This window comes from Staurois parvus, unplaced genomic scaffold (assembly GCF_062004578.1).
Source record: "Staurois parvus isolate SC_StPar_1 unplaced genomic scaffold, SC_StPar_1.0 ptg000315l, whole genome shotgun sequence".
NCBI lineage: Eukaryota > Metazoa > Chordata > Amphibia > Anura > Ranidae > Staurois > Staurois parvus.
This window is the reverse complement of record NW_028318111.1, coordinates 4,303,916-4,314,182: the sequence shown is the minus strand read 5'-3', so window position 1 is coordinate 4,314,182 and position 10,267 is coordinate 4,303,916. Positions and strand designations below refer to the sequence as shown.

Sequence of the window (10,267 nt, the reverse complement as noted above, 5' to 3'; positions counted from 1 at the left end):
TATTGACTCTGCAGACAGCTGTGACTTCTCCGCACTGTGCGCTTCAGCATGCGCTGACCCCGCTCAGTCATTTTTCGTGGCCTACCACTTGGTGGCTGAGTTGCTGTTGTACCCAGTTGCTTCCACTTTTGTTATAATACCACTAACAGTTGACTGTAGAATATGTAGTAGCCAGGAAATTTCATGGATGAATTTATTGCACAGGTGGCAACCTATCACGGTACCACTCTTGAATTCACTGAGTCTCGGCTATTAGCATTTAAGTTGAAGCTGCTTTTATTAAGTATATTACTAACTTGATGTTGACTTGCATTTTTCATTTTTTGACATAACTTCAGATATGACACCAATTAGAAGCTGGACTTAACACAAGAAACTTTACATTCAGTTTGAATTTGATTCAAAGCTAAAATGAACACAGATTTGCTCTAAGTTACCGTAAGTGAAGATAAACTTTGTCACAAAGCCAATGCATTTTGGGGCCTGAATTTTGACCAAACTGTTAAAAAATCAAAACAAAAAACTGTTGGATTTTGCTTTAACAGTTTGGTCAAAATTCATGTCCATTTTGCTGACATTTGGGCCCAGAGAAAGAGTTCTGAGCCCTTAAAGGATAAGTTAACCTTTCGCAACATGCTACACCCATATTCAGGGTGTAATATGTTACAATATGACCACCCCCTGCACCCCCCGATTCCTGCTGTGACAGCTAGCAGGGGATCTTCTCCCCGCTAGCTGTCACAATTTAGAAAAAAAAAATGGCGGTGCAGAGCTCCGGCCACGTCATTCAATCACAGCATTCTGTGACTGGGAAAACTACAAGTCCTGACAGCCTTTGCGGCTGTCAGCTTGTAGTTTTCAATGAACTACCTCGGCGCTCCACAGCCATGGTAGTTCACTGAGCCTTCCTGTTAGTAGCATCTGCTTGCTTGTATGGGATGTGCAAGTAGGTTTACTGACAGGGCAGGGGGAGACCTACATGTTATGCTTTAGAGGCTCCACAAACAAAAAATAATAAATGCACATTTTTTTACCAGGAAGAAAATGTCAATTTATTATTTTTTGTTAAAAGGTGAACTTATTCTTTAAGTTTGTTGGCATGTGACAAAGTTTCTGATCTTACCTTGGAATAAATCCATGTATGAGATTGAGAACCTGTCCAATTATCTGTGCCCCACTAAGGAGATTACACTCCCATTTCCTGCATCGGCACTTAGCTTTTAGGTAGGTACAGTTAGCGACTTTGCCGCTAGGTGGCTCTGTATCAGAACAGTGTCTGGTACAGCAGATGGTGACACTAAGTATTAGGCCCCTTTTAGGTAGAGCCCTCCCATAAGTGATGTCAGCACCCACATATAATCTAGGTGGGGAGGGGCACATTTTCCCATGGGGATATGGGAGGTAAACACCCCACACCTGTAAGGATGTAGCCAGCACACTTAGGCACTGGACAGGGGGCTGGGTGGAGTGGAACTGTATGCAGGAGTAGCTGGCTCTAGATATTCTGTCCTTTACGGAGGGCTAAGGCAAATGACCTTTTTAGGCCAGGCTTGGAGATCCCTGTTTGAGGCTGGTTCCTGGGAGAGGTGTACCTAGCTAAAAGGTGTCTGTAAAGAACACAGTCCTGTGAGTACGTATGACCCTTGTCAAAGAGAGACTGTAGGGAGATGGCTGTGAGATGCTGCACATGCTTTCACTTGTGACTACTGCTAACTGTCCACTCTGTGATTGAGTATGTTAAGTCACTCCAGAATGTATGTCCTTATGATGTGACTGTCTTGCCATTCCCTGAACACCAGTAAAGTGCAGTGAAGCTAACTATTTTGTGGGCATTCCTCCTTCTGGATAAAATTCTATGGCCTGGAATGTTGTGAGGAAGCCTATGGCGAGCAGCAGGGCACAAGATGGCAGAGGGATTGGCCCCAGCAAGTGGCATTGTGTTCTAGCAGGGGTAGGGCCTTGTGCTTGAGGTGTCTAAACTAAGCAAACTAACAAAACAAAGCCCCTCAAGCTAGTGAGAGGAAATGTCTCCAATGAGAACACACAGCAATAGAAGCCCAACAGTATAGCGAGTCTAAGTTTTCCCCAATATATGGGATTCACAAATTTGGCTGGGGTAATGAAGGCAACTTGCAAAATATCCTGGTACTTTGAGAACATTTTCCACTGGCACCAATAGTATGAATAGTAAAGGAAAAGAAAATATTATTCCCTTAAAATATCTCCTACACGATATCAGATGTCACTTTATTAAAGTTACTTTCCTGCATCCCACAACTGCACTTCCACAGGCTTCTCTTTCACACAGACCTATGATCCCAATATGCTATAAGAGATAGTTATCGGCTTCTGTGGTGTCACAGGCTCCCATCACGCAATGGAACAGCTAAGGCAATCTGTCTTCATTGTGTGTGGGTGAGATGTGGGATTTGGAACCACATTCCATAGACCACTGCTATGCAATAAGGTGCTCCGGTACTTGTTCCTTGCTCCCTAGGCATCTTCTGGTGGCTGGAGAAATTTTTGACGGGAGTTTTTCTCCTTTGTGAAAGTGTGTTGTAGGAGCTGCTCTGCAGAGGGTCGCTCTTCCTGTTCCCTGTCAATTTAAAAGACAAGTTTAGTTGGTTATAGCTTTTGTGCATTCATACAAAATCTGCATTGTCTGCAAATATTTATGCATGGTCCCTGAGTTAAAGTAACTTGTATGCACTGAATCGGTCTTTGTTGTCAAAACCATTGAACATCCTCCAAGTAATAGAATAGCAATAAATGTGAGCGCTCTTGTAGGTAAGCAGCTGAACACTCAAGGAAACCAAACAAAGCCTTGTGGTAAACGTAAAAAAATATGTGCAGCGCTAGTCTGTGAATTATAATAAATATATAATAAATGTCCCCAATGATAAGAACATCAATTAATGACAGTCTCTAGATGAATATATTGTGATCTACAGCTTTCAATACAGTGGTGGTGCTCCCAATGGTAAAGTAAAAATTGCACACTCACCAGAAGCGTAATTTAATTACGCAGTGTGTAAATCAACACAGATCCACTTCACCGATAAAGGTCCAGACTGGAACTCTGGTAGGTTCTCCTTCAAGCCTCTCCTCCAGCTGGATCTACCTACATCCATTGAGGGCTCATACCCATATCACCTTGAAGGAGAACCTACCCTGAGTTCCAGTCCATAATTAAATTACACTTCTGGTGAGTGCTCAATTTTTACTTTGCCATTGGGAGCACCACCACTGGATTGAAAGCTGTAGATCACGATATATTCATCCAGAGACTGTCATTAATTGATGTTCTTATCATTGGGGACATTTATTATATATTTATTATAATTCACAGACTAGCGCTGCACATATTTTTTTTACATCTTCCAAGTAATGATATACTATGCAAGGGCGTGCTTTTATTATGTGTTTCCCCACAAACTGTTTTGTGTTGGATAACGTAGCAAAGGACAGAATCTGTAAGATCTTTTTTTTTTTTCTTTTTTTTTTCTTTTTTTTTTTCTCTATCAGATTCAACCTTGGAGTCTATTGGAGAATCTTTCAATAGGGATGCCTGTCCAGTGACAGCTATCTCATAGGGAAATTTCCTCTGGAGAGATTTAATCTAATTTCCTGTTGTCTGAGACAGAGAATGAAGGTAAATCTCCCCACTGGGATATAGCATACAAAAAGCCAGATTTGATTTAGGCTTGTTACTACTTCAAGCGGGCAGATATACTTTAAAGTGAATTTCCACTTTTGCAAATTTGTGGAAACCCCACTATATGTTAAGCATTCCATTAACAATGCATGGCTAAAAGATTTTAAAATATTTCTTACCTATTTTGTTTTCTTTTTTTGGAGTAGGCCTTTGCGGTTCTGAGGCTACTCCGTACACACTATGTCTGACTCCATGAGTTGGTTCTGTGCGGCGTCTGCTCCTTCATGCTACTCAAGACACTGGAATAGCTCCAGGATGCTGTTTCACTTTATATCCCTTGCTGGCGAAGTGACTTCTCATTTTCATATCTAGCTTTAGAGTGGTGCTATCAAGTTTTATTGAAGGTAGAAAGTAGTGACACATTGAATTTCAAGCTGATATCTTTAACTTTCTATTAGGACAGTGCTCAAATCTAGTTTAAAACTGATAATTAGATCTGTTAGGACATATAAACAGGATTAGAGTATGATAAACCTGACTTCCCTATCTCCCTCAAAGTGGTTCTAGAGGCAGAAAGGTTTTTAATGAATTAAGATAGAGAGCCACCTCCATACACCCTTCCCTTAAATACTTACCTGAGCCCGATCTGGATTCAGCAATGTGCATGAGAGCAGTGGCTCTCTCTCCTCACTGGACAGAGAGGCAGCAGGAGCCATTGGCTCCTGTTGTCAGTCACAGCCAGTTTGGAGTGAGCGGCGGGCGGGGCATCTCAGGAGCAAGCATGCACTAGTGCACCAGTAGCTAGCGGCTTTCTATGGAGCACTCAGCAGGGGAGAGGGGCCAGGAGCACCAGTGAGGGACCCGACAAGAGGAGGATCAGGGCTGCACTGTGCAAAGACATTGCACAGAATAGGTAAGTATGTGGCCATGCCAAGTGGCGTCTGTTTCTTCTATCCACTTGATAAGTCGTTCTTGTAAGGAGACCTACTATGAGACTACTATAGCCAGCCATACATGGATCGAAGTGTGGCCTGTCCCTGCTGTACCAGCCAAATTTCATCCCATGTATGGGCACCCTGGTTGTACACAAATTGATCAATCAACTTTTATATAACAGCTTGTCGGGTTTTTCCCAAACAATTAGTGACACCAGCTATAACCAGTAGCACCAATCGTCTTCTGCTGGCAAGAAAGGCTGACTATTGATGGGGCAATCAAGCAAATTTCTTTCCTTCAACCCATGGTGGAAGGAAATAAAATTGCATATTTAATGGCCTGCCTACAGTATGTCCCCTGAGAACAACAGCAGGATTTTTTCAGGTAACTTAGCAGAGACAAATTGTCCTGAGACAGAGAGTGCAGGGGTGGTTGTAATTAGAGGATTTTGTAAACTCAGTAATGCTAATTACAAGAGCCGGAAGTGCAAAGAAATGTTTTTTCCATATTTGTTACTAATTGGCATGTGTAATAATGAGTGTGATTTACGAATTGAGTTCAGAGTGTTCACACAATAAATTGCGTAACTACTCACTATTCCAATCGTGCAGAAGATATAAGTAAAAAGTTTTTTTGGTATTTTTTTTTCCACATAAATGGGTAACTGAAGTAAATCAGCCTCACTGTGATTAGTGTACTTTTTTTTTTTTTTCTTCTGCGCAAAGATGGAGTTTTCATTTCAATGCAAAATTATATCAATCCTTAAATCCATAGCCTTGCATGCCAGCAGTGATGACTGGAAATTTGAGTCGTCATATTAACATTATTAGACAAAATATATTTTGTACACTTGCAAATTTGATGAAGACAAATCTTCTGCTATGCTAATATACACTATATTGCCAAAAGTATTGGGCCTCCGGCCTTTACACGCACATGAACTTTAATGGCATCCCAGTCTTAGTCTGTAGGGTTGAATATTGAGTTGGCCCCGCCCTTTGCAGCTATAACAGCTTCAACTCTTCTGGGAAAGCCGTCCACAAGGTTTAGGACTGTCTATGGGAATGTTTGACCATTCTTCCAGAAGCGCATTTGTGAGGTCAGGCACTGATGTCAAGAAGGCCTGGCTCACAGTCTCCACTCTAATTCGTCCCAAAGCTGTTCTATCAGGTTGAGGTCAGGACTCAGTGCAGGCCAGTCAAGTTCCTCCACCCCAAACTCGCTCATCCATGCCTTTATGGACCTTGCTTTTTGCACTGGTGCGCAGTCATCTTGGAACAGGAAGGGGCCATCCCCAAACTGTTCCCACAAAGTTGGGATCATGAATTTGACCAAAATGTCTTGGTATGCTGACGCTTTAAGAGTTACCTTTACTGGAACTAAGGTGCCAAGCCCAACCCCTAAAAAACAAATAAAAACTTCACAGCATAATTCCCCCCCCCCCCCCCCCCCACCAAACTTTACATTTGGAACAATGCAGTCAGGCAACTACCGTTCTGGCAACTGCCAAACCCGGACACATCCATCGGATTGCCAGACAGAGCAGTGTGATTGGTCACTCCAGAGAACGCGTCTCCACTGCTCTAGAGTCCAGTGGTGGTGTACTTAACACCACTGCATCCAACACTTTGCATTGCACTTGGTGATGTAAGGTTTGGATGCAGCTGATCGACCATGGAAACCCATTCCATAAATCTCTCTACGCACTGTTTTAATTTGAAGGTCACACGAAGTTTGGAGGTCTTTAGCTATTGACTCTGCATACAGTTGGCGACTTCTGGGCACTGTCAGCATGCACTGACCCGCGCTGTCAATTTACGTGGTGAGTTGCTGCTGTTCCCAGTTGCTTCCACTTTGTTATAATACCAATAACAGTTGACCGTGGAATATTTAGTAGCAGGGAAATTTCAAGGATGGACTTATTTCAGAGGTGGCAACCTATCACGGTACCACGCTTGAATTCACCAAGCTCCTGAGAGCGGCCTTTTTTCACAAATGTTTTTGTAGAAGTAGTCCGCATGCCTAGGTGCTTCAGTTTATACACCTGTGGCAATGGAGGTCATCGAACACCTGAATCCAATGATTTGGAGGGGTGTCCCAATACTTTTGACAATAGTGTTTGACAGTCCAGGTCTTTTCTATTTGGTCAATAGAATGCCATTATGGTGTGTGTGAACACAGGACATGAACGGTTACCTGGCTTCTATCCAAACTGACCTCACAGTATGTTGATGGTTTGATATTTTGGTAATGTGTGTTGTCCAGCTGCCAAGTTTTTGCCAAATTTTGATTCACTATGGGACATTTTTGAAAAATGTTTGCAGCTAATCTTTTGCTTTTTTTTTTAGGTAAAAATGTTTTTTTTTTTAATCATTTTGTGTAATAGCTCCTATAAAAAAAATACTAAACCTGTGAATCACAGATCCTGTGATGAGCAGCTGGCCTGATCCATTGTGAACACAGGAAGTCAGTTTCTCAGGATGGGTGCCATTCATAGAATGATTTGCATTCCCTGAATGAATGCAAAGTGTTTTCTGATTTAATGAGGTGGAGAGCATGACATCACTTCCCTGCCTGCCCACCTTGTCCAATCAGAGAACACTTTGCATTCATCCAGAAAATGCACGGTATTCTCTGAATGACTTCCATGCCGAGTAGTCGGCTGACCTGTGTTCACAATGGAGAACAGCTACTCTGTGCGAGATCCAAAAGCAAGAGGAGATCCCTGAAGTAGCGGTGTCTGCTTTAGTGATTTCCAGCTTCCAGAAGCATTGGCCAGGTATATCATATACATAGCTACATTGGTCTAAGCTGTGTATAATATGCCTGGAATTATTTAAGCTGCAAAGGTAGCTGTATGAGGATAATAAAACTGCACCATGCTTTGTGGTGCAGCAAAAATGATCCCCCTTCTCATGTTTGGTGAGCAAGACCTTTTCAAGTGAATAGCTCACGGCTGTGGTATGCCCCAAACACGCAGCACGGTATTCCCATTGATGAAGCCCATTCAGCTGTTAAAATAAGACATTCAGGAGGCAACAGTGTTGCCTTCTGAACCCCTTTCAGCTGGCCCCTTTCCACTGTGTGCAAAGTGACCCAACACAGCTTATGACAGAGAACACAAGTGTACATGAGCCGTTAGTAAAAGTTCTCCATATACACCCACCGGCCACTTTATTAGGTGCACCTAGTTAGTGCCAAGAAAATATCCCCCACACCATTACACCACCACCACCAGCCTGAACCATTGATACAAGGCAGGATGGATCCATGTTTTCATGTTTACGCCAAATTCTGACCCTACCATCTGAATGTTGCAGTACCCAGTCTGCCCATTCTCCTCTGACATCAACAGGGCATTTTCGTCCACAAAACTGCCGCTATATTTTGTCTTTTTTGGACCATTCTTTGTAAACCCTAGAGATGGTTGTGTGTGAAAATCTCAGTAGATCAGCAGTTTTTTTAAATATTCAGATCCACCCTTCTGGCACCAACAATCATGCCATGTTTAAAGTCACTTAAATCCCCTTTCTACCCCATTCTGATGCTCAGTTCGAACTTCAGCAAGTCATCTTCATCGCGTCTACATGCCTAAATGCATTGAGTTGCTGCCATGTGATTGGCTGATTAGCAGTTTGTGTTACCAAGCAATTGAACAGCTGTACCTAATATAGTGGCCGGTGAGTGTATATTGTATTGTGGTTAAAGAAAAGCTAGTGAGGGTAAGTTGCTTTGCATTACAGATATCATTCTATCCACCAATTTATTTGCCGAAGCATTGCAGAAGTTTACTGCTGGTTGTTCATTCAATGGATATTTTAGAGTTTTATGTATTTGGCTTTGAAATGATTTCCTGAGAGAGCAAAGTGACATGCATGCATTTGAAGTAAAATTATATGCAACACAAAGATACATTTATCTCAAACCTAGATTAAATTATAAAAAAAAACATATTTCAGATGGGTTATTGGAAAAACAGCTAAAGGGATTGCAAAGAAAAAAAATGCTCTTCACATGATATATGCAGTATGGGAGTTTGACAGAACATTTTTTTTGTGTGAGCCAGGGGCGGACTGACAACTCATGGGGCCCCCAGGCAATAGGGGATCATGGGGCCCCTGTGTCCTTGCCCAAACTCAAAAAAGCCTATGAAAAAGGTACCAGGGGCATCTCATGGGGCTCCCTACTGACCCTGGGCCCTCGGGCAGTGCCCGAGTTTCCAAGTGGTTAGTCTGCCTCTGATGTGAGCTAATTTTGGTTTTATCCTTGAAGGGAATTTATAGTCCTTTCAGTGTTTTTTTTTTTTTAAATAAATCTGCATCAGCTTGATGTAAATAATATCACTGTTTATGCATAATTTGTAATTGTATCTCCTAGATTGTAAGCTCGAAAGAGCAGGGCCCTCGAACCCCTCGTGTATTGTATTGTTACTGTCTTGTCTCATGTTATGTCCCCCTTGCTACTGTACAGCGCTGAGCAAACCCTTTGGCGCTATATAAATACTGTATAATAATAATTGTATATGTACAGCTATGTTTTCTGATTACATACTCCATTTACACAGCTTTTTACTTATGTTCTAGTAAATTCACATCAGTCCCTAACCTCAAGGGGGTACAATCTAAAGTCTCTAACTCACATTCATACATACACTTACTAGGGACAATTTAGACAGGATCCAATTAACCACTTGCCCTCCAGAGGATTTACCCCCCTTCCTGACCAGGCCGTTTTTGGTGATACGGAGCTGCGTACTTTTAACTGACAATTGCGCGGTCATGCAACACTGCAGCCAGATGAAATTTTTCCTTTTTTCCCCACAAATTGAATTTTCTTTTGGTGGTATTTGATCACCTGTGTGCTTTTTATTTTTTGCGCTATAAACAAAGAAAGCCCGACAATTTTGAGAAAACAATATTTTTTACTTTTTGCTATTAAACATATCCAGTGAAAAAAAACAAATTGACATAAATTTTGGTCAAAATATATTCTGCTACATGTCTTCATTAAACAAAAATCCCATTACGTGAAAATAATGGGTTTATGTGAAAGTTATAGCGTCTACAACTCGCGGTATATATACTGGGATTTTTTTTATACTAGTAATGGCGGCGATCAGCAACTTATAGCAGGACTGCGGTGGGCATTCTGACACTAGGGAGGGGGAACTGACTTACTGTCACTGATATCCTCAGTGACACTAACAGTCATAAGTGCTAATAAAAGTCACTGACGCTGTACTAATGACACTGAGCTGGAAGGGGTTAACATCTGGAGCGATCAAAGGGTTAACTGTGTGCTGTTTTGCTGTGTTTTTCACTGTGTCAGCACATTGCTGTGTATGGCTCTGCTATGCAAAGCCATACACAGCAATGTGCTGGAGCTGACAGGGGAGAGATCTGTATTGGATGAGCACCAGCACCCATTGATGGTTGAGAAGAGTGACAGGACACATGTAAACAAGACAGAGCTGTGTCCTGTCAGTGGAGATCTCCTAGATTTTCTTTCCCTGCAATGCAGGGAATAAAATCTTGCAGATCACCTAGTAAAAACACCTTACTGTGTATACAAGAGACACAGCTAGGCACACATTTAACCCCTTGCTTGCCCTAGATGTTTAACCCCTTCCTAGCCAGTGTAATACAGTGAGTGTATATTTTTAGCACTGTTCACTGT

The 10,267-nt window shown here is 42.0% G+C and overlaps 1 protein-coding gene across 1 annotated transcript in view; it reads right to left on the bottom strand.

Annotated features, from left to right (window-relative positions):
* Window positions 1–252: 252 nt before the first annotated feature.
* The window catches only part of MAP3K19 (mitogen-activated protein kinase kinase kinase 19), an 85,359-nt gene continuing 75,344 nt past the window's right edge, over window positions 253–10,267 (bottom strand). Inside the window, exon 14 of the mRNA XM_089683601.1 lies at window positions 253–2,596. Coding sequence (XP_089539727.1) covers window positions 2,494–2,596 — 103 coding nt within the window. The 3' untranslated portion in view covers window positions 253–2,493. The remainder of the gene's footprint in view (window positions 2,597–10,267) is intronic.